The 26,014-nt window shown below is 32.1% G+C and overlaps 1 protein-coding gene across 30 annotated transcripts in view; it reads right to left on the bottom strand.

Moving 5' to 3' along the window:
* DTNA (dystrobrevin alpha) overlaps positions 1-26,014 on the bottom strand; it is a 478,032-nt gene that overhangs the window by 78,738 nt on the left and 373,280 nt on the right. For all 30 annotated transcript variants that reach the window (XM_051970241.1, XM_051970242.1, XM_051970238.1 and 27 more), the window contains 4 exons: positions 22,909-23,063; positions 16,325-16,430; positions 10,235-10,401; positions 6,130-6,254 (listed from right to left, as the gene is read on the bottom strand). In XM_051970241.1, the coding sequence (XP_051826201.1) occupies positions 6,130-6,254; positions 10,235-10,401; positions 16,325-16,430; positions 22,909-23,063 (553 nt within the window). The remainder of the gene's footprint in view (positions 1-6,129; positions 6,255-10,234; positions 10,402-16,324; positions 16,431-22,908; positions 23,064-26,014) is intronic.

Here is a 26,014-nt window from a genome sequence, read left to right on the forward strand (position 1 = left end):
GTTTTTGCCCCATCTGACTATAATATTTCATTGAATGTTTTTTTTTTTTAATATCCATTTCACTTTTGTTCTGATCAAAAGTTGATGTCTAGGCACTCAATTAAAAGCAAGTGGTATTTTTTACTAAAAATAATTTTTGGTTTTAATTTGTATTGAATATATTAGATAATACTTGGTTATAGATGAAGTAGCTAATGCAGTTCCTTGTGTGGAAAGGTAAGAGAGGCAAAGCACTCTACTACTGCATGATAAAATTACTGTTGTTTCACTAGAAATCCAGAATTGAACTTGACAGTACAAAATACTAAGCTATAATTTGACAGCCATTAGCAGTATCAATAAAGATTTATCTGCATGAGTTTGGTAGAAAGTAAAATTTATGAATTCTCTAAATTTTAAGTTAGGGAAACATTATTATTGGCTATGCCTTCTGGTCCTTCTGTGATAAGAATTTGTCTTAGTGGTACAAGATTGACCTTGTTTATCAGGTTTGAAACACACACACACACACACACACACACACATATATATATGTATAGTATATATGCATATACATACACATATATAGAATATATACACACACACACATATATATAGAATGTGTGTATATGTATACATATGTATATATGTACATATATGCATATACATATATATACATACATACACACACACACACACACTAACACAAATGCAACCAAATGCTTTGTTATAGCAAGAAGACTTTGGGGTCAAAAGATGTTGACTTGAAGCAACTCTGTTTTTAACTACATGTATAAACTTGATTTAATGTTTCTGAGCTTCTATTGTTTGGTTAGTTGTTATCTGTTCTGAAAGAAGAATAAAACGACATCACTATGTTAGAGTCAAGTAACAGTGTGTCCAAACTGTGACTGATTAGATCAGTATAATCATGAAGTGTCCTATCATAGGTTGGGCACAAACAGTTCATGTGAACATTTAGGATGAATTCTCTAAATTTCTCCATCTTATGTTTCTTTTGAATTATTTCAGTTTTATGGCCACTCCAGAAAAAACATGTATCCAGCTCTAACTTCAGTAAGGGGGCCATTATTTGCCAGAAAAATGAGATTAGACTTTATGCCTGAGCTCTTTCTAGCTCTAAATATAATGAAAATGATTATTTCATTTGCATGGAGATAATTTAAAATTTTGAAAATTATTTTTATGTTCTGTTTTGTTAATTTATGACACACTGTCAAAAGTGAGCTACATTAGTTAGACATGTTTAAAACAAATTTTAACTTGGGATCCACCTTGGGGATGCAGAATCTGTAAGCTAGAAGGAGATAATTAGTCTATAAATTTCCATTCTCTTAGTGTTTCCACTTCAAATTTTGCATTCTGGTTTTTATTAAATTTATGTTTTATAAACCCCTAGTAAATTGTGAGCTTCCTGAGAGGAGAAATTGTGTTTTTCTTGCTGTCTCTCCTTCAGCATCCAGTATAGTCCTTTACATTTAGGAGGCAACCAGTAAAGGCTGTTGAAATGAATTATGAAAATTTCTACTGTGGACTATCAAAAGCATTTCAAGTTTGAAATGAATGGAACCAAAGAAACATTTCCATCCTTTGTAGCCTTCAAAAAATGAAAAAGAAATCTAAATGTGAGAGTAAAGCATCCCCAGGAAAAATGAAAATATATGCATTCATGAATTCTCTACTTGGTTCTGCACTTTCTCCTTAAATAATCTTGTATGTAACTTCCCTGGTTTTATTGTGTCTGTCTGTCTATCTATCTATCTATCTATCTATTTTTCTATCTATCCATCTATCCCTATATCCACATACATACATGTGTAGATATGTGTGTATATGTGTGTAGATGCATAAAGAAATGTTAACTCTTTGAAAGCAGGGATTTGCCCAATAGGGTAGAAAATTAAAAAAAAAATTTATTGGTTGATTAGTAGTTCAATATACATCTTTGTTTTTTTTCCTGGGAAAGTTACAATTTATAATATATAATTTCATTGTCTTGAAATAAGAATAAGGTCATCATAAATATCAAAATGGGATGACTGGTCATGATAAAGAAATTGTTCATACCATGCTAGAACTGGAGGAACTTTGGAGATGATCTAGTTCAAAGTAGGCATTTCAAACATGAGGAAACAGAGAAAGGTTAAATAATTTGATTAAAATCACATGGCTAGTAAGTGTTGGAGGACTTGGCTAGACACCCTGATTTCTATGCACAACAACACACTGCCAGCCCCCCCCTTTTTAAGAAATATTTTATTTCTAACCAAAAGATCAATCATTCTACTGAGTAAGGTATATATATACATTGAGGATTTTAAGTCAATCTCATGATGCCCATTCAGTGTCAAAAAATAGGATCAACCACTAAATTCTGTGTTAACCTACTGCAATGATTTATTTATGGATGTGAAAATTATAGGTTAAGATTCCTACAAAATTGATATTTCACTTCATAATTACATGTTTCATAGCCATTTATATTTATAATTGTAAGCTTTAAAAAAGTATAGTGGGTTCTAACAAAATACTTACCAAGTATCTCTTTGGCAGCAAAAATAAAATGGAATAGAGAACATTAATTATGGTGACATTTAAAAACTATCTCAGCTAGGCAAAAATCATAATTCCTTTGTTGTTTGGCTCTTGAAGACTAGTTAAATATTGCTAAATGAGGGTAGAAAAGTGATAAGTGAGTAGGCCATCAAGTGACCTGAAAGGAAGAGGAAGGAAGGAAAAAGAGAATTTTTTCCCCATGTGATTTGCTTATCTGTCACTTGTCCCCTTGGAAAAATAACATTTAAAATTTGTTTAAATATTGTTTTTATATTATGCTTTGAAGATATGGTTTCTTTACTTGGATCTATTGTGCAGTTATAAAATTTTCAAATTGCCAGGAAACTAGTGTCACATTCACTTGTCAAAATTGATATAAAAAATTTGGCACTAAAATTTTTAGGAAGTTATAAAAATCTATCCAACCAATTTGCTAAATATTGATCAAGCTAAGCTATATCATAGGTGAAATTTACTTTTGTTCCTTTCAATGCTTTTCTATTTTTAAAGATTTGGTAATGAATCTCAAAGAAGACCAAGACCAAATTCTATGTCATAAATCATTATTTGGGATGAAATGATAAAGGAATGGATAGTGTCTGATAGTTATTTCTAAGTTTCCAGAAAATCACAATATCCTAAATGTCATAAGACAGAGCAAGAATAAATTTGATTACATTTAGAAATATACATGATCAGTGAGGTAGATGAAATAAATACCACATATTTGTGTATGTATATTACATAAATAATTGAGAATTGCATTTCTATATTTATTTTTGTCTTAAAAAGTGCTTTTGTAATAAATGCAATTATTAACCAGCATTATATATATGCTCAACTGAGAGAGTAAACAGATTAGTAAATCATTCAAGGAGATGGCTATTATATATCTAATTATAATTTGATACAGTTAAAAAGTTATATTTTAAAATAGAAAGTCATGCATGAGAGCAACAAAAAAATTAAGATGGCTTATCTTGTCAATGTAACAGTATTTGGGGGAAAATATACAGAAGAGTAAAACAGAAAAAACTTTCCATTCTGATACAAATTGAAAACTCTGTAAATCTTTAAAGTGATCATTAAATTCCTGTATTAATGAACATATTTCTTGTGATGTTGGTTAATTTGTATTGCTTTAAAATAAACATAAGAAAAATATTGCCTTGCAAAACATCATCAATGGATGTATATAGTTTTCCTTAGTCTATGTGAGTAACTAATATAATTGGCCATGTTTTCCCTGTGATTTAATAGATGTTTTATTATGAATTACCAAACAATATTCAGTACTCTCATGTGGACTCACTAGGAGGATAGATTATACTGGGTAGTGTCGTCTTCATAGCTACTCACTTCAAATTATTTTTAGGATGTGGAAATAATTCAGTTCTAATGCAAAGCTGATAGAGCAAGAACTTTCTTATTCATTTCCTATCCATCTTCATTGTGCCTAGCAGAACTAAATGAGGTACCAGACTGCTGAAATATATTAACTTCCAAAGGAGAGGTACATAAGTCTTAAAAGAATGAATGTCTGTAGGATTCAGAAGTAGACCTCAGTTAGCATAGGACAACTTCCTTTACATTTCTGGTCATTCTCTAGCAACTTACTGATTTTCATTAATTAGATAGGGTCTAGATGAGGAGACTCTAGGGCTTTTTTTTTTTTTTAATAAGCTGGGGACTTCTGGGAGTTTAGAGTTGAGAATCAGAATGCATGAGTTGATTTTCCCCAAGTAAAGTACTCAATCTGAGCCTATAATTAGCACTTGGGAATGATCTGCAAATTTATAGTAAGACAAAGAAAAGATAACCATATTCTATAGTATGAAATTTTAAGAATATTAAATGCATCAACTTCTCAGATGTTTAATTCTTTTTTTTAATTTTTATTTATCTATTTATTAATAACTTTTTATTGACAGAACCTATGCCAGGGTAATTTTTTACAGCATTATCCCTTGCACTCACGTCTGTTCCGATTTTTCCCCTCCTTCCCTTCACCCCCTCCCTCAGATGGTAAGCAGTCCTTTACATGTTAAATAGATTACAGTATATCAGATGCCTAATTTTTATCAGTAGATAAATGACTGTTAATAATGGAGACCACTGACTATCTTTTATTGAATAAAGTTATCTTTCAACTCTTAGCAGAAAGCATAAATTGCTCAAAACAAGGATAGTACTCCTAAGCATTTGTGTGCTGTTTTGGACAAGTGATCTAAGAAAATAAGAGAACTACTGTGGGGAAAAATATTTTTCTTTGTTAATTTTGTTAGAAAGCCTATAGCATCATCTTTTTGACTGACTGCAAGGGTAATTTTCTTTGGTTTGCATTTAATTAATTATAAATGAAATCAGATAGGTGGAACAGTAAATAGAATTCTGGGATTAGAGTCAGAAAGATTTGTGTTCTTGAGTTCAAATCTGATTTCAGACACTTCTTATCTGTGTGACTTGGCTGTGAAAATCACTAAATTCTGCTTGCCTCAGTTTCCTCATCTTAAATGACCCGGAAAAATGTGGCTAGTTTTGAACAAGAGCTCTATAGCCCAGTTTTTTAGTTAGCTCATGAAAATATCATCAATCATTTGAAACAAGTCAGCTCTGAAATAAAACAGTATTTTAGGGACAGTGAATTACCAATTATGAGGCTTTCAGAGAAGGACGTAATCTTACTTAATAAGGCAGGCCAGCTGTATCAGGGCAAAAAGTTTCAAGGACATGGGGAGGATTTTAATGCAAGAAATAGTAAAGCCCCTATAGCAGAAATATAGCAGAAAGGATGAGGATCCTTAACTGATCTTTATGATGTCCTCTCATGGGCTCAGTTATATTGCCAGGGGTATAATAACTTTCAGTTTTGATGAGAGTTTAGAATTATTTATTGTTTGGATGAGGAGTTCCTGGTGTAGAAATCCCCTACATTGATAGTCTTTTAGATTAATTTATACAGTAGTTTGGGAGAGTTGCCTCGGAACACTGAAAAGTTAAATAATTGATTTAGGGTTACACAATTAGTATATGTCAGCATTAGTACAGATTCAGCTTTTCCCAAATCCTGAAACCTGTCTTCTATCTATTGTGCAATACTGCTATATTTAACTTCTGACTATTGAGAAAAATGAAAGGAAATTCAAACTCAGGTGAGATTGTGCATCTTGGCAACAAACAAACACATCCATTTTCCTCTTATTATTAGCTGATGTAAATTCTATTAGTGTTTAGTTAGTTTAGTTAGTAAAATATCAAATGGTATAATTTCCTCAACATCAGAAGTCCTCTCTAACATGTCAATTTCTAGAAGCCTGCTTTTGTATTTAAGGCAGTTTAGCTAGCTTCTTATCATTAGTTGACTGTTTGGTCAAAGGAAAAGGGTAATTTATCTTTGTTGGGAAAAGGGAAATTTCTCTTTGTGGTGACATTTTTAAAGTGCCCTTTCTTTTAAAAGTTTTAGACTTGAAATCTGAACTTCAGTAAATGCACGTATACTTTCTTTAAAACCATTACATGATAGCCAAGAATCCAAGAATACGACCAGCTACCCTGTAGCCTGTATATACTTACACGATATGAGCCAAGTTTAATGGTTTTTCAGGCTGATCAGGAAACATGGGATGCAAAGGTTCACGACTGGAAGCACAACTCAGAGACTTGCTTAGTGCATTTGTTAACTTCTTAGCAGGTGACTTCTAGGAGGGACAAGCAAGACACAGGTAATATAGACAGACAAGAGGAATAATTTTGATATCACACATGAAAAATCCCTCCAAGATGGTCTACTGGGGGTGATGGAGAGAAAGAGATGAAGTTGGGTATGTGGGATGGCTTAGGCCTGGGATTAGGAGTCTCTAATGATGGAGTTCCCTCTCCCAATGCAAATTGAGACCTTTCTACAATTTAGAGTTTTAAAAGGTTACTTGGGTCACTGAGAAGATAATTATTTGTCCAAGGTCATATAGGTAGTATATGAAAGAGGATGAACCCAGCTCTTTTTGACTCTGAAACCAATTCTGAACCTGCTACATCAGTAACCAATAATCTACCAATATGCAGCCAGAAACCCTTCAATTGAATTGTCCTTTTCTGCAAGATAATATTTACTGCTGTACCTCTTGTTTTTTTATACATTCACACTGAAACTGAAATTTTCACTATAAAACCTAGTCTTTTCTCTTTATTTAAAAATCAAAGTAATATATATATATATAAATTTGTATATCAATCATTTCTCTTTTTCCTTTTCATTTTTTCCTTCTCCTCTTCTTCATCCTATTGTTGTCCTGCTTCCTGTTCTTTTTTCTTATTGTTGTTCTTGTTCTTGTCCTCCTCCTTCTTCTTCCTTCTCTTCCTGCTTCTCTTTTCACTCCTTTTACTCCTCCTTTTTCTCCTTCTCTTTCTCTTTTCCTCCTCCTCTATTATAACCCTTTACAACCAGGCTACACTAGTAATCAGAGAACAATAATAAAAGTCTTCTACTTAGAAACAAAAGGAGTAAAGGAGGAAATGGTTAAATGTTATTGAATACTTTCTAAAACATTAGATATTGGAAAAAAACAGTATATATCATTTAGAACACTAGAATTTTAGCTATATCTTAAAGCAAATTGGTCAAATTCCCATGATACATAACTTGGATCACATTATTTCTATGATAAAAACTCTTCTATTACTCTCTTTTACTTATCAAATAAAGTTCAAAATTCTTAATCCAGAATTCAATTGCCTACAATCTCCCTTTCTTGCCCTTTCACATTCTACTTGCCTGTATAATCTTATATTTCAACCCAATATGACTTACTACTTCTTGAACTTCTCTCATCCTTTCCTGCCCCTATGTCTTTGGTCATGCCATCCACTTTGAACTGTTTCCCTCCCTTTTTATTCTACTCTTTTATCATCTGCTTTTTTCTATCATTCAAGCTTAGCTCAGGTGAATCTTCCTCCATAAATCCTTCTCCGACCTTTCCAAATGAAAGTAATTTCACATTCCTTGGAAATCTCTTAGCACTTCAAACGTCTCATCCACATAAAATTCAATTTTGTAAAAAAAAAATTTCATTTTTGTATTACCTAATCTCTTCTTGTAAGCTTCTTTCTTATTTATGCTTATTGACCATATAGTTCCTAGTTCAATGACTTAAATATAGAACTCGCTTATAAATATTTATTTAAAAATACTACAAAGGGTTTCCTGGGATGTCCTTCCCAGCACCACTGCTTCTTCTATCATCCAAAAAGTATGAAAAATGTTCTTTAAATCCCAAAGTCCACTAAGTCTAGTGTTCTTTTTAGGGTAGTCAATATATTCTCTAAAGACAGTGCTATCTTGCTTGGGGATGATAGTGGGGGAAGAAAGGGGGAAAAAAGAAAAAAGTAAATAAGCTATGCAGCAGAGAACCAAAGAACAATTTGCAAGGAAGTAAAGAAAAAAATGGACATTCACGAATATAATTTTTTCTGCTAATATATATATATAGATATTTTTTCAGATAAAATTTTTTAAAAAGAAAAAAATGCTATCTATTGTTATTTTAGAATCTAAAACAATTCAGAAAAATATTATTCATGGCACTTAGAAATTTTTTTTCTAAAGTCAATTTTAAATGATAGAAAAAATGTGAATATGATTATTATCAAAGAGGAAATTTCCATATAAATAATAACTTCCCAATACAACAAAATCACCCTTATTATTGAATATATAAAATATGAAAATAATTATTTATTAAAAATAGACAACATGCTCAGGCCTAAATCCACATATCTGCCTATTGAAACTCATTTCCTTCAAAGCTTTATCTTTTATGAAACTTTCTTGGGCCCTCTTGGAGAAATTGATCTTTTTTTTCTCAAATTTTCTTAGGGTACTTATCCTCTATTTTGCCCATATATCCTGCCCTAGATTACACTTAATTTACTACATGTTATATGCCTCTGCAATTCCTCAATAGATTTTAGGCTCCTTGAAGATAGGGACTTGTGTTTCTTTTTATGTTTGATTCTTTCTTGGGTACCTTGCACATAGTATGCTTTTAAAAACTTCACAGAGCATTTTGATTTGTACCTGTCTAAGGAACTTATACATTATTGGGTTGTCTATATTTATACGAAGGTATCTTATGGAAATAAGACAATAAATGGCATGAAGTTAAACTTAATAAGGACAAGGAAATTTTTTTCTCTTTGCTGATTGTTGTTGTTGTTCATATCATGGACCATTTCATGCCAGTAGTTTCCATTTTTTTTTTTTTTTTGGCAAAGATTCATGAGTGGTTAGTCATTTCCTTCTTCAGATGATTAAGGCCAATAAAGTTAAGTGATTTGTCCGAACTCACATAATAGTGTCTGAGGCCAGATTTGAACCAGTTTTTCCTGACTCCAGGCCAGTGTTCTAACTACTTAGCCACCTAGCTTTCTGATAGTAGCTACTTAATAAATACTTGATAAATTTAATTGGATACAAAACTTTTCTTCCCACAGTATCTGATCTACAAAGATTTGGGTGAAGTCTGCATCACTTTATGGTCTCCCTAAACCATGTAGAAACACTGAGTGGATGACACAGCTCTGCTGAGACTCCAGAGAATCACTAATATATAAACTTGGGAGCTGGTCAGTGGTAAACAAAGAGTGATCTAATGTTAAACATTCTCCTGTTTTTTCCCTTCCAATAAATAAGTACATGTAATTTAAACTTCATATTCTGGATAAGTTGTTGATGGATTTTATCTTTTCTTTAGGATCAATTAAGCTATCTCCGTCATCTTAATCTGAACTTAAATTTGTTTAGCTTTGCACAGGCTTAGTTGCAAGTGACATAAATTTTTCTCATGTCAGGAATAGTGTCAGGAGGAGTTGAAAGGACTGCTTTCCTTAAAAAAAATGATCCATAGAACAATGCTTTAATGGAAGATAGAGACAACTGAGCATCCTCATCACAACTGCTTTTTGAATGTAACTGTTGGGAATGATAAGATTAAGCAGCAGATCACAAATTGCTTGAGGGAGAAACCAAGATATTGCTATTATTCTCACAGACTCACTGTCACTTCCTTCCTGTGACAAGGATATCAAATAGGCAACTAGCTATCCAAGGGAAACTTTGTTTCTTATCATTTTGACTAAACGGGTTTACTTGACTGTACACAAAAAGATTAATTACTCATATATAGATAATAAAAAATTCAGAAAAATAAAGGGATTAAAATGAATGTTTCTATTCAATCCAGATATCTACATTGCTTTTCTTCATGTTACAATTAGTATGTAAAGAGAACTATAGTAAATAAGAAAAAATAAACTAACAATCATTTTATGCAAGTCCAATAAAAATCTAAAACACAAACAAACATCCTCAATATCCTGTGAAAATAAAATTCTCCAAGTGTTTCTTGTTGTTCTGTTGGCATCTAGCACAGCACGAAAATGATGGAAATTCACATCTAGATTCCCAGGAGCAAAATTATTCAAAATTTCTCCCAGCAACTCACAATGAAGTGAGGAAAGTATCTTTACTTACCCCTAATGAGAAGGAAGGAGCACACCAAATTTCACCCTCTTAAATAAAAAGTAGATCTGACCCCCAATGCTTACACCATTCTTGATGCTCCTTCTCATTCTGGGGAAACTCAAACATTCTACAGTAAACGATGCCTGAACCTTGCCTTACCCATGACGTGTACTCTTTCATTTGATGCTGGTTGCTATGGGAACCACTGGCATGGCCCCTCCAGAAGCAGTCCTGACAGAGCTGGTAATTGTGACACTGCTGGCATCGATAGCGAAATCCCATCATGCTTTCACTATGGCAATAGGAACACTCAACAGGGTGGAAGACTGAGGGGAAGATGAATAAAAAGAAAAAAAAATAAAAATGAATAATGTTAAAGATAAAACTACTAAAAGGCACTGAATTTTTCCACTAGCAATCCTAATTTTTAGCATTCTACTTGACATTCAATTTTAGTTGAAAATAGCATGAGACAAATTTCAGAAACTTGTGGGATCCCTATCATATAGGGTAAGAGGGAAACAGATGGGGGGGGGATATTCTTTTCAAAACAAACAAACAAACAAAATCCTTTAGAATGGCCAATTCCTTTCCCCTTCCATGTTGCACTACACGAATATAAATGACTCAGGCTAGTTTACTCCCACCAAAAACTGCATTCTTTTTCTCAGAGGTTTGTATAATTCTTTGAAAATCCCAGAAACACAATTAATAGAAACAATTGAACTTTTAGAAAGTACAGGAAAATAGCAAATATTTAGATATTGGTGCATAAGGAGGGAGACAAAAGATTAGGGAGATATAAGAGAGGTTAAAAAAAAGAAAAGATATATGAGAGATATTTGTAATGGACACAAAGCAATGAAGTAGAGGAAACAGAGTAGCAAAAGGAAAGGAAAGAAGTTATGAATGGAAAGAGAAGAGAAAAAAGAAGGGAAGAAGGAAAAGAGAAAAGGAAGAAAGCAAAAGGAAAAAAGAAAGGAGGGGAATGAAAAAAGATTTTAAGCACTATTTCAATATTCTGTGCTAAATTCTGGGTATATAAATAGAAAAACAAGACAGTTTGCTCTCAAGAAGTTCACATTCTAACAAAGAAGACAGCCATAGAAGATTCCAGCTGAAGGCTAGATGGAAAGGCTCTGTGCCTTTCCTTAGAGTGTATTTGCAAAACACATGGAAAAGCATTTTCTTGAATGTCATTTCTACTGATAAAATAATATATTTCTACTGTCACAACTATTAGCTAGTACCACAATGGCAAGATTCCAATGGCAAGAAGAAAAAGAGAATAAGAGAAGAAATGAATTAGCATTTCAAAATTGAAACTGTTGTCTTTGTCTACTGAAAATCAGTATTTTGGAAAGGACAGCCAATAAGGAGCCATGTGGGTTTTTCTTTTCTAGCCATAACTAGATGGACTCTGTGGAAATACTTAAAGTTTTTGAAAACAAACTGAATTGAGCCAAATCAGGAAATTTATCTTGCTTTGGTAACAGTAAATGTCCATTTCAAACTGGGTGGGGTTAAGTTGATAGTATTTGGGGTCAATGATTAATTTTAAATCATAAAATATTCCCATGTCATGGGAATATGTTGAATTAAAAAATGTACAAACATGGCTTTTGCATTTAAGGAAATTATTCTCTAATAGAGTAGTCAGGAAAAGAAGCACAAATTATAAAGTGCAGATGACATAATAGCTACTTCCCAATATATAAATGATCAAAGGGTTTGAACAAATAATTCTCAAAAAAACCTGCAAAGTATTTACAATCATATGAAAGAGTGATTCAGATCACTAATAAAAGAGAAACTCTGGGGTTTTACCTCACACCTCAAAACTGGCGAAAATGACAAAATTGGCAATAGTCAATGTTGGAAAGATTGTGGAAATGCATTAATGCATTGTTGGTAGAGATGTGAAATGGCACAACTATTTTGGAAAGCAATTTGAAATTATGCAAAAAAGGTGACCAAAATATCCATGTACTTGAACCAGAGACTTCCTTACTGGTATTATTCTCCAGGAAAACCATTGATAAAAAGAAAGTTCTCATATACACCAAAATATTTATTGCAGAACTTTTTGATATGATTAAGAATTGGAAACAAAGTAGATACCATCATCTGAAAGATGGTACCACAAATTGTGGCACATGAATGTAATAAAATGTTATTGTGCTATAAGAAATGGATGTGTATAATGAATGCAGAGAAGCTTGGAAAGATCTACATGAACTGATGGAGAATGATGTAAACAGAGTTAAGAAATATTTTTTATAATAACAACAATGTAAATGAGAAAACATAATACATCAAAAAAATCAAAAGGAAATGTAAGAAAATTATAATGACCAAATGGGACTTGGGGATGTGGGACATTCATCTGTGTTAGACATAGCACATGTTTTCAGATATTTCAATACATTGATCAGTTAAAATGATACTCTTTCTTTTCTCAAAATACTTTGTTATATGGGATGGCTTTGTGTTTAAGGAAGGGGAAACTTTGGATGACTTTTATGATATAAGAAATAGGACACATCAATAAAACTTATTTAAAAAAGTACAAAAATAGGAAATAACAAAACTCTGTAGAAATATAAGCAACTACTCTGGTATTCTTCAAGAATATATCTTCCCTCTATTTTGTGAGGAGTCAGGAACTCCAGATCTATAAAACATTTGCTTATATGTAACAACAGTTGACATATTGGCATTTGGTCTGCCCACAAAGGAAGATACAAAGATAATAGGTGTATGAGGGGGGGGAGATACCTATCATGAATTTAAAAATAAGTTTTTTAATCTTACCAGTCTAAGTATTCTTACTACCTAAAGAGAAATCTTTTAAAATATCTGTTTAAAAAGCCTCATGTGTTCATTAAGTATGTTTTTAGATATTTGAATTTTCCAACTTCAACCTTTTTCAGAAAAGTCTTTATAAAAAGCCAATCTATAAATGTTGCAGCTATAAATGTACTGCATCTAGCCACAGGAAATGTTTAATAATTAAATTTCACTTTATGTATGTCACAAATCAAAACAAAATGAGAAATGTAAAGATATTATTTTCCGAAAGGATAAGGAAAGTTGCTTTTCTTTTTAAGTGAAAATGAACAATTTCAAGGGTTAATGCTTATGTGTACATATATCATATGATAAGGACTTTCACTTTTTTTTTTTTAAACTTTTCTAGATATAAAGAAGTAAGAAAAAATGCTTGATATCAAATTTCCTTAAGCCTTTAAACTTATTCAGTCCATGCACATAATTTGAGAATATTATGATTAAAAGCAACAGGGTAAGTTAGCTCCACCTATAACAAAGAAGCAGTGAAAAGCCATTCCTTAATAGTTTTATAAGCAATTGTGGTGAGTAGATATACTTGTCTAGGGGTGTGCTGGGGGCAGCGTATACAGATGTGATGATAATTAAATATTCAGGATAAGCATTTACACTTTGGAAATCAGCAAATACTACAAATGATTATTTTGTTGATATTAAGACATAAGGAAATGGTAGTGAAAACTTTATTAATGCAGATTAAACTTTAGAAGTATGTCATGCTTTTTTTTTTTTTTTTAAGAGTCTGTGTTGTGAAACATTTACTCTGCTTTTGACTGACTGGGAAACTGTGGGTAGATGAGGAAAGTTGTCTGCAACGATTTTTGATGCAAAAGCTTACCCAAACCATGCATATGACTTGGGAATGTTATTCCTGTTAACAAATGTTCAGGGTGAACTGTTTTTACTTAAGCCTAAAGAAAATTAGGGTATTAAGCAGCTAAAGATTAGTTAGTGATAGATTTAATTATATCCAGGAATATATATATTTCTTGAAATCTCCTTTAAATTTCATTCCTAAATATAATTATTAGTGGCTAATGTTGATGCTTAGTTGTTTAAATAAGGCATTTTTTTAAAATAGGAAAAGCATAATTGAATACAAAAGCATGCTAACTGCTCTCTTTCAGTTAATCTCACCTGTGGTGGACAAACTGTTTGAGACATAAAGCTATAGCCAAGCCACATGACCATCCACCTAGTGACAACTTACCTTAATTGTGGGCCAAACATTGAGGAAAAAACAGATAGCTTCATGAGTGCTAGATTTGCAAATTACATCTCCAAAGTAAGAACACATACTGTGACCTCAACCTATGATCCCACAATTTTATCATTTGTGTACCATAATTATATGACAGCTAACAGATAAAAGAAGCAGAATTAATATATTTGGCTTTAAAAAATTTAATTGGTTACCTTCATTTTTTAGGAATAAGAATAATAATGTATCTTTTGCATGTAACCATATATATTTTGGACAATGAAATGGTCCAGAATCACCTAAAGGAAATCAAGCTAAATCACATTTAAGAAACAATGTGACACTTTCAAGGAATCTAAATTTTTTTCTGTCACAAAAGTCTATCATCTTTTTAACAGTAATATTTTCTCAGAAATTCTATATGATGTGAATTACAGAACATGACAATTTCGGAACAATGAAAATATAATAAATCCTACAGTACAATAGAAAGGCACATGCTGAGTATGAGTAGTTTGGGCATATTGGGCATATTACAATAATGTTCTCAATGGTAAGTCTTATAGTGCTTCTTACACAAAAGTCAAATTACCATTGGAATCAGTGGAGTAGTAAACAAGCAACAATAAGATTATAGATGATAAGGCCAAAATACTGCCTTAGATATATCCATGAGATATTAAAAGGACTAGGCCACCAGAATGTTGGTTCTCTTTATGGATAATTATTAGAAAGGTATGGAAATAATTCTATTTGCCCAATTCTATTTTTCAAGGAATAATTTTTTTTTGGTAAATATTCAAATTAACTGTAAAGGACATATAATGAAAAATACAATGTATCCAGAGAAAGAACTGATTAAGTAAAAGTATGTATAGAATAATTATATGTGTGTGTGTGTGTGTGTGTGTGTGTGTGTGTGTGTGTGTGTGTGTGTGGTGTGTGTACAACTGTGTTTAATGGTAGCCATCTCTAGGGCGAGGAGAAAGGGAAAATTTACCTAATAATTTTGTTGCATATTTGAAAGGAATAGCAAGTTGTGAATAGTAGATTTGCAGTTTCATATGCAATCATCTTTTTATTGTACTATGTTATGGAAATAATTGTTTTATTCTGAAATTAAAAATAAAAAAAGTAATAATGAAAAAAAAAGAAAGGTATGAACAAAAATTACAGTGAAGAATAGTGCTAATATCCTCACCAATGACATCACAAATTCATCAAAATAATAATAAAAATTGAAGGCTGTAATTTTTTTTTGTCTTTATATCTATATCTGGTACAACATCTTGTGTGTAGTAGACATTTAATAAGTGTTTGTAAAATTAAATTGAATTGACTTTTGCATTATGCCTATGAATAAGAAACTGGTATTTAGAGGTTATAGCTGTTTTTTTTTTTTTTTTTTTGAGATCTTTCTTGGTTCTCAGTCTTGACATGTTTTAGTATCATTGATTATGTCACATTTATCTTATATTTACAATATAAGGAAAGTATTTTATGAGATAAATGTGGAATAATCAATAATACCAAAACATGTCATATAGCTATGACCTGTATCTAAATACAAGTTACCTATTTGTAGCCATGATGCTATTATCAATTCAATTTAATTTCACAAGCACTTATTAAATATCTACTTCATCAAAAGTATTATTGTAATGGGCTGAGGCTTGAGTTGATGCACTGAGGTCCCAAGCACATGAGGCTAAATAGTAATTGGACCATACTCTATTAATATATATGCTTGGAGAAAGAATGGCCTTCACCCACTCTTTGTGCAAGTCCTGATGTGTTGTATAGGAAATGACGATTTTGGTGGGTGGAGGCAGGGGAGTGGAAAAGGAAGGGGAAGGAGAGACTGCTCGCATTGCCTTTGCAAGGGTTTTTCAGCTCAGATCCCCCTCTGTTAGCTGGCTTCCTGTCGCAGCTGCCCATATTGCTATCGCAATCTTTCTTGCCTATATTGCTATCGCAATCCTTATTCACCTCTTCACTTCAATAAAGATTGAAGATTTTTCCCTTAACCTGAATTCCTGACTCCGGCTGATTTTAAATACGTGGTCATTACATATTATGTTAGAGATATAAAGACAAAAACAGTTATAGCCTTCAAGATATATACATTCTATTGAAAGAAATATAGACTTTATAGCTTTCTCAGTATAAGTTAAACCAACCCCCACAGTCAATCTTACCATTTTCTACATTTGCCAATCGATGGAGAAGTGGTAACCAGACCAAACACTGAGGTGGGGGATCAGACATGAGTGTGTCCAAGAAAGCATTCAAAGTTACTTTTTTCTGTATCAGAAAGAAACAAAATTAAGAATGAGAGGAAACCTTAATACATTTATGCAAACTTTAGTTTGACTCAAAACTAAAAAATGAAAAAAAAAAGTAGCAATCAACAAACATTTATTAATCATTTACTGTGTGCCTAGAGTCTCTATGAAGTGCTAAGAATATGAAGAAAAAGTGAAAACTGATCCTGTCAACAAGAATCTAATGGAGGAGGAAAAAAGGTGCATTTCCAAATGTAATTTTTAAGTATTCTCTCTGCAAATCCCTTTTCAGTTCTATAGATCTATAAATCAAATCCAGTACAATCTCATAATCTGATAGGTTACAATGAAAAAGCATTAATTTACTTAGATGATTAAGATGATTAAGATGGGTTCTATACAAATGTACTGAGACATGAGCTATAATCATCATCCACTTAGAGCAAGGCTTTATAACCCTTTGTATATCATGTAATTCTTGGGCAATCCAGTAAGACGTACGAATTCCTTCTCAGAAGAACACTTTTAAATGCATGGAATTACAAGAGGAAGCAATTGTACTGAAATATGGTAATCAAAATATTTAAAAACAACAACAGCAGCAGCAACAATAATCACAATACAAGTTCATGAATTCCAAGATCAGAAATCCTGATCTTGAAGCTCTGGGTTTTCCTGTTTTCCCTATTTCTCTGCTCAATTCAGTCTTCCTTCCCTGTTACCTTAGGCTATTTCTAATGAAAAGCATAAATGTCATCCTTCTAAAAATGCTATTTTCCAATATTACTTAAAATTGAATTTTCTAATGATATTTGCAATAATTATATTTTCTTCCATACAACCTTATTAAACACTTGCTTTGTCTAGAATACTATGCTAGGGACTGTGAGAGATATAAGATTTAAATTAAATAAACTTCCTGCCTTCATGATTCTTAGTCTAATGGGAGAGATACTACATACACAAATAATTGCAATTAAAAGATACAAGATGAGAACATAAGGGAGGTGAAAGTGCAGTGTTCTGTGAGATTTGAGAGGGGAGTTCCCATCTGATGCTGAATAGGGCAGGAAGAGGAAGGGTGATTTTTTTTTAGCTTTTATTTTCAAAATATATACATAGTTTTTAATACTCATCCTTGCAAAACTTTGTGTTCCAAATTTTTTCTCTCTCCCTTCCCCCCACCCTCTCCATGGGCAGTAAGTAATCCAATATATGTTAAATATGCAATTCTGCTATACATATTTTCATATTTATTATGTTGTACAAGAAAATCAGATCAAAAAGGAAAAAAAATTCGTAAGATAACAAAAGGCAAGCAAACAATAACAAAAAGGTAAAAATACTATGTTGTGATACACCTTCAGTCCCCACAGTTCTCTCTCTGGATGCAGATGGCTCTCTCCATCATAAGTCTATTGGGATTGGCCTGAATCACCTCATTGTTGAAAAAAGGCAAATCCATAAGAAATGATTGTCACATAATCTTGTTGCTGTGTAAATGTTCTCTTGGTTCTGCTCACTTCACTTAGCATCAGTTCATGTAAGTCTTTCCAGGTCTCTGAAATCACCCTGCTGATCATTTCTTATAGAACAATATTATTTCATAACATTCATATACCACAACTTATTCAGCCATTCTCCAACTGATGGGCATCCACTCAGTTTCAAGTTAAAGGTGTTATTTCTTATTTTTGTTATTCAGTTGTGTTTGACTCTTTGTAACCTCATTTGCGGTTTTCTTGGCAAAGATACTGGAGTGTTTTCCACTTCCTTCTCTAGCTCATTTTTACAGATGAGGAAATTGAGACAAATGGGGTTATTTGATTTATATAGCTAATAAGTGTCTGAGGCCAGATTTCAGGAATATGAGTCTTTCTGACTCCAGGGCCAGCACTTTATCCTGTAAACCATTTAGTTGTCTCTGTTCCTTATATAATGTTTATTTTGATTATTATCGCTTTTGACTGTTGGGCAATTTTCAACTATATTAGTCTATGCTACCATGACATTGTGAATAACAGAAAGAAAGTTAAGTCATTATTTTCTTTGAAAAATGAATAATTCACTTTTAAGATTTTTTAAAATCTCATTTCAATATTTTCTCCAAAATAGCTACCACTGTAGTCTATGTACTTACTCTAAAGAGATTGCTCTCAACAATTTTGGGCTCATCCCTTCTTTTAGGGATTGTTTTCAGTGAATTTATGAGCTACACACACACACACACACACACACACACACACACACACAAATTCATCCCATTATTTTATAGGCTTATCTCATTTCAATCATACAATGAAGCATTTATTAAACTTTTGCTATAGGCCAGACACTATGCCAGGCATTGGGGATACAAATATAACAGAATAATTATGGACCTTCTTCAAGTAGTTACTAGCTTGAATGAACAATATTCATATTTACCTATTTACTGTTCTACATTCTTTGAATTTGGTATTTGAATCTGTTTTAAATGTAAGTAACCATTGATATAAGTTTCAATTATTTTTATGTAGTTTCTTTAAAATGAACTTAATTAATTTATAGTATCATTAACATACTATAAAATGTTTGGGAAATGCCTGATAAGTCACTGACTTCCTATGAGATCTTTTAAAAAATTTACTTAGTTTTTTTCAATTAACAAACATTTGGGTTTTTTTCTCTGTCACATTCTTCCTTTCCTCATGTGATCTTAGTCAAACTTCACCTGCCCATTTAATGGATACCATCAAATATATATGTAGAATAAGTTAAGATGCAAGGGGGGGATATAGAATGAGCCTGGGCCAATGTTATTGCCCCAATAATTTTGAGGGTGTCAAATATCATGAAATCTGAACTCCAGAACTCTAAAAAAAATTTCTCTTTAAGATGCAGAAATGAAATGAAAATGTTAACTAGCTCATTCTCCATATCCCTCAATCTTTCCCATGAACTCTTCCCACAGTCTTAAGAAGTTTTTTAATTGCAAGACTCCTTTTGGAGTAATACACCAATATGAAAAATTCTCTCAGATTCTTGTACATGATTTCAAGAAGTCAACAAGACTTTAGATTAGAAATGACTACATATATACCTGGTTTGGAAATGAAACTGTTAACTATTCTAAGTTCAATTTTTGTTGATTTAAAAAAAATTAGCCTTAAGATTCTTAACTTAAACACCAAATAAAATAATTTATCTACAGTTTGATGGGTCCAGTCTAGTTCTCTGCAGGCTTTATGGACAGGATTTTTTTTTCTTCTTCCTTTGCCTCCATTTTCTCAGTTTCTCTTGATCAGCACAAAGGCATTCCAACTTTGATATTCCAAACAGCAATTCTTTCCTGAGTCTCTGAGGTCCCTTCTAGGTCTATATATCTAATCCTATCATTCAGGTTTCTTTATCTAATATCATTTTTATAAGAGCTAGAAGAGTAGAGATCAGGCTCCTCTTAGCTGCCTGCCATGCCTCCCACCCAATCCCATACCCACAGCACATTCCCTATGTTTGGTCATAGCCTTCCCATTCTTTCTTTCTCTCCACACTTCTTTGTAACAAAGCCTATTTTGTTAGTTAGTTGTTCCATCATATCTGACTTAATATGACTCCATGGACCAAAATATGCCAGTTCTTTTTACCTTCCACTATCTCTCAAATTCTGTCCAAGATGATGTGCATTATTTCCAGTCTTATCTATCGGTCTTATCCTCTGCTGCCTCTTTTTAATTTTGCTTTCAATCTTTCCCAATAATAGCTTTTTTTTTCTTTTAATAGTTCCATCATCTCATTATATGGCCAAAGTATGTAAGTTTCACCTCCAAGACCTGATTTTGCATTGAATAACCTGGATTAAATTCTTTTAAGTATTGATCAAGGGATTCTCAAAAATTTTTCTCCAGCATCACAATTCAATATCGCGAGTTCTGCAGGACTGAGTTTTGCTTATAGTTCAACTTTTATAGTCATCCATTTCAACTAGAAAACCTTTACCTTTAATATGGTAAAATGATTATACATGTTTAATCTATATAAGATACCTTGCTGTCTTGGGGAGGGGGAAGGAAAGAAAAGAAGGGAGGAAAGAAAAGAAGGGAGAAAAGAACTGGAACTCAATCTTACAAAAATGAATGTTGAAAACTATCTTTACATATAATTTGAAAAAAAATCCTTAAATGAAAAAATATCTTGATATCTTTTCTTTGTTAGTAATCTGTCCTTATTTTTCATAGTTTTCCAAAAAGTAAGCATCTTTTACGATTCATGGCTATAGCCACCTTCTGCACAGTCAAAGGCTTTAGTGTAGTCAATGAAGCAGAAGTACATGTTTTTCTGGCCTCCCTTGATTTCTTTATAATCTAGCAAATATTGGCAATTTGCTTTCTAGTTCCTCTACCTCTTCAAAAACCAGCCTGTTTTTCCAGTAATTCTTGGCTCACATATTGTTGAAGTCCAGCTTATAGAATCTTAACTATAATCATGCTGGCATATGAAATAAATGCAATTGTTTGATAATTTGAACATTCCTTGGCATTGCTCTTCTTAGGAATTGGGACATTAAATCAATCTTTTCCAATCCAATGACTACTGTTGTGTCTTACAAATTTGCTGGAATATTGAGTGTAACACTTCAATAGCATCATCTTTTAGGGTTTTTAATAGATCAAGTAGAATTCTGTCATCTTCACTAGCTTTATTGTTAGCCCTGCTTCCTAAATAAGGCCTACTTGACTTCATTTTCCAGCATGTTGTGGTAAGAGGTGAAGTTAAAATCTTTCTTGTATAGTTCTTCTTGTATTCCTGCCACCTTTTCTTAATATCTTCTATTTTTATTAAATTATTACCATTTTCATCTTTTATTATGATGATTTTTGCATGAAACTTTCCCTTAATATAGGGGATTAAGTAATAGATATGAACCAAAAAGTCTCATCACCTGAACTCTTGAGTCCAACTGGCTGCTCATAGCAAGGCACTGTGGATTATTTTATTTAAATAATATTTTGACATATTTTATCATTGGGGGAAAAAGTAACTCTATATTATTGGTTTAAAAAAAAACTTTTTATAATTGCCCATACATAGTACTTCAGCTATATAATAGATTTTTAACAGTTTTTTAATGGATTCTCATAAAAACCTCCCTAACTAGGTGGAGCAAATAAAGAATAACAAAATTCAAATAATTCAACCCCAAACATATACAAGCTATGTGGATCTTCATTTTTCTCCCCAGTAAAACTGGGATGACATTAATAGCACCTATTTCCCAGAGTTGCCATGAGGATAAAATAAGACAATATTTATATAATGCTTCAAAAACTTTAAATATAAATGCTAGCTATTTATGATATTGTTTATATAAGAAAGTGTGTTTCAGGTTCCAAATATCAAAATTCTTAACAAACTTTTATGATATCTTTATAAATTAAAGTGCCAAGTTCTACCTACTATAATTTTAATTATTCTTCATATAACCTAATAGTCAATTCAAGGATGGAATTTTGTTATCTCATATTAATTAAAAGGACACATTACTGATTTTAATGGATGATTTAAAATGAACCAGAGACTATGGAGAAAAAAGAATGAACATAAACTACAATGAAAAATGCTATTCACAAATGAGAAACTGAAAAATACTAAACCATGGTAGATTTGGGAACAGAATCACCTTATAGTTTTTGTAAGTCATTTATTTTTTACTTCCGTTGAATAAATGTGTCTTATCTTTCTATTTCTTTATAAGTCTCCCTGGTATCTGTCCACTTGTCATTGGTGTACTTTAATACGGTAATTGTAGATCTACAAAAGTACAAATAACAGCTGTCACTGATATAAAGCTTTATAGATACTAACTCATTTAATACTCACAGCAACCCTGTGGGTAGTGGTGGAGGATAAGTAATGTAAAAATATTATTCCCTATTTACAAATAATTTAAAGGAGATTCTGAAAGATTGTTACTTTCCCAAGGCTACATAGAATGTTATTGCCAGGATCTGATCTTGACCCTCATTCTAGTTCTAGTGCTCATAAGGTAAAAGAACCAAAGGATCAAAGAATGAATATTAGAAGGGACCTTGGAAGCAGAACTTTACAATAAATCTGTGAGATAGATATCTCAGCTTTTCCTTTCATAAGCATTTTATGGATGTGGAAACAGGCTTAGTAACATTATTTCTCCCTGATCACATATAATAGTAAATTAGAAATGAGATATGAACCCAGAACTGAGTCTTTCTAATGCTGTGAGGCATTCTTTTCATTGCACAACACTACTCTTATCAAGAAGCTAGTAAGCAGATAGGAGTCTTTCATGTATCTTGTTCTTTATACCCAGGGACACTGGTTTTTACTGTTATTCTGGAGGTTGATATACACAGCAGAAGCTGGGTGCAATTCATCACAATTTAATAAGATGGAAAATTTTTGAATGAGATTGTGTGTTTTGAGGTAACATTTAGGGAGGTAATTTCTACCATGCTCTTCCTTTGATTACCTGTTCTTACCTGCTGGGAGAAACAGGATCGGGCAGACTGTTCTGTATAACCAAATGAGGGACCTTCAAACACCGCAGTGGGAAGTTTGAGGACTTCCCGTAGAAATAGGTCATATCGCCCATATACCATTACTCCACTGGAATCAGAAATCATTGAGAAAATATCTAATAGAAATAAGAGAAAAGATACTTAATTTACATATAGAAAATCACTCTAATTCAATCACATCTGATTAGAATAATAAGGGATAAGACTAAATAAAATATGCTTTGGAAAAGCATTCCAAATAGGAAAAGATAGCTGATTTAAATATTTAAGTATTCCTTTAACTTAGCAACTTTTTTTTTTAAAGTTGGTAATTGATGCCTAACACAAGAATGGAGATCATTCAAATGAAATGTCTAATTTAATAAAGAGCAGCTTACACCACCTTTTTTGCAACATCATATAAACGTAGATACATGACACTGTTGATCTCATTTGAAATATTTCGGTGGATTCACTGAAAAATATTTATATATGTTCACTATGAGGCTGTATGTTCTATGCTTTTAAGACATCTGGAAAAGCAAATAAAGGGCAGAGATAAAAGGGAATTAAAGCAGTTGATTAACAGATAGATGTGGCAAAAACTATGTGCAAAAATTAATATGTGCCACATGTATACACAGTCTATCTGTGTGTAGCAGGAAAGGGTTCTTTAGGCCTTTAATTAAGAGGAAAAGTAGTATAGCAATTGGTCACTGAGTTGGAATCAGGAGTTGTAGGTTTTATTCTCAGCAATACCATTGGTTTTTATTGTAACCAGAGGCAACTGATTTAACTTTTGTGTCTCAGCTTCTGAACCTGTGTACTTAATGAAGATTAATGAGATAATGTTGAAATGCTTTTCAAAATTGAACCAATAAAATGTTTCCCTGAAAATGAATGACTTTTTCCCCTTGTATTCCATTTGTTTTTGCCATAACTTTATAGCAGCTCAGCAGAAGAGGATTGCTTTGGGGAGCATATGAATATACCACAATCTTTGCACAATTCACATATATATAATATATCATAAACATATATATTATATATAATATAAAATTAATATAAATGACTACTAATTAACAGCCAAACATTCTTATAACGTGAAGATTTTGATAACACTCATATCAGGGCATAAGATTGACATTTGTTATACACGTTCTTTTATTCTACATATCAGTCATGAAGCAAGAGCACAATATTTGACACATATGACATTCAAATCTTTGTATGAAGTAGTTCTCAGAATGGAATTTGTATACAGTTGCAAATGGTTAAAAACAGTTATTTGGTCAAAAAGTGCTATTTAATCTGTAAAATTGATCTTTGGGCACCTATTTTTTTTTTTAAATCAATGAGACTTCTCTTATTTATCCCCATCTTTTATTGCTTCTAGATCACTTAGATGAGTCTGTCAATAGTATGCCCTAATATAGATGCCTATGAAATCCAATGGAAAAGGTTAGGTAATATCTATTAAATGTCTCAATGCAGTCCCTAATTGCATTTGCTTATATTAACTATTTTTCTCTTCTGATTTCTGGGCTATTTTTTAGTTTTTAAAAATGGTTAGGTTTTGGGGCTATATTAAAGAAGCTGGGCACTCTTGAATAGACTAAATATAGAAAAGTATATTCACTCTGATCAATGCAATAAACCAACCATGAACTTAGAACACTGGTAGTAAATTATGCTACCTATTTCTGGACAGAAAAGTGATAAGTTCAATATATAGAATAAAATGTACATAGATATGGATATGGTGGATATGGAGAAGGTAGAAATTGCTTGACTGTATATTTGTTACAAGGATTATATTATTCTTCTTTTAAAATAGGAATGTAGGAGGGAAAATAAATGAATGCTTGTTATTTAAAAATAAAATAAAATGGAAAATGAATTTTAAAAACCTCAGAATCATCTTAACTCACAAGTTAATATTTGCTATGTTGGTAAATTCAACCAAGCAACATAAAAGCATGGATTTATAGAGAAAGGGATATTGTCAACAGCAATTCTCTATATAATTCAAATCAGATTGAAAAATGAGTTTTTTAAAAAAGCTCTTAAAATATCATCTAATTGATTTATGTTGGAGGGTATGTGAGGATATTGGGACATTAATATATTGCTGGTGAAATTGTGAGATGATCCAACCATTTTGGAGAGCAATTTGGAACTATACCCAGAGAGTTATAAAACTACTTGGTCTGTATCCCAAAGAGATCATAAAAGAGGAGAAAGAACCCACAGGTGCAAAAATGTGGTAAGAAATTGGAAATTGAGTGGATGCTCATCAGTTGGATAATGACTGAATAAGTTATGATATATGAGTGTAATGGAATATTATTGTTCTATAAAAATTGATGAGCAGGCTGATTTTAGAAAAACCTGGAAAGACTTCCATGAACTCTTGCTGAGTGAAGTGAGCAGAACTAGAAGAACATTATATATACTAATAGGAAGATTATGTGATGGTCAACTGTGATGGACATGGCTCTTCCCAGCAATGTAGTGATTCAACCACAATTCCAATAGATTTGGGATGGAAAATGCCATCCACATCCAGAGAGAGAACTATGGAGACTGAATGAGGATTGAAACATAGTATTTTCACTTTTTTTGATCATTTGTTTGTTTTTTCTTTTTCATGGTTTTTTCCCTTTGATCTGATTTTTCTTGACAACATGGTAAATATGGAAAATTGTACATGTTTAATCTTTATCAGATCGCTTGGTGTCCTAGGAACAGAGAAAAATTTTGAGCATAAAATCTAATGAAAATACATATTGAGAACTGTCTTTACATATATTTGGAAAAATAAAAATACTATTAAGATCATCTGAATAATTATTATCTCCCCTATATTTTGATTCTTGATCATATTCAGGTTAGTATTAAGTATGTAAATTTTGTAAATTTCCCCCCCCAGCAGACTTTTCCATAATAAGTAAAGTACTGGCCACATATAAATGTTTAATTTAATAATTCTTCTAGAAATGTCCAAAATGAAAATGTTGGAAAATGAGAAGAAATGAAATTTTATTTTCTCAGTCATTCTGTCAAAGTTCAATTGCCTTTTTGAAAC

Source organism: Antechinus flavipes, chromosome 1, assembly GCF_016432865.1.
Source record: "Antechinus flavipes isolate AdamAnt ecotype Samford, QLD, Australia chromosome 1, AdamAnt_v2, whole genome shotgun sequence".
NCBI lineage: Eukaryota > Metazoa > Chordata > Mammalia > Dasyuromorphia > Dasyuridae > Antechinus > Antechinus flavipes.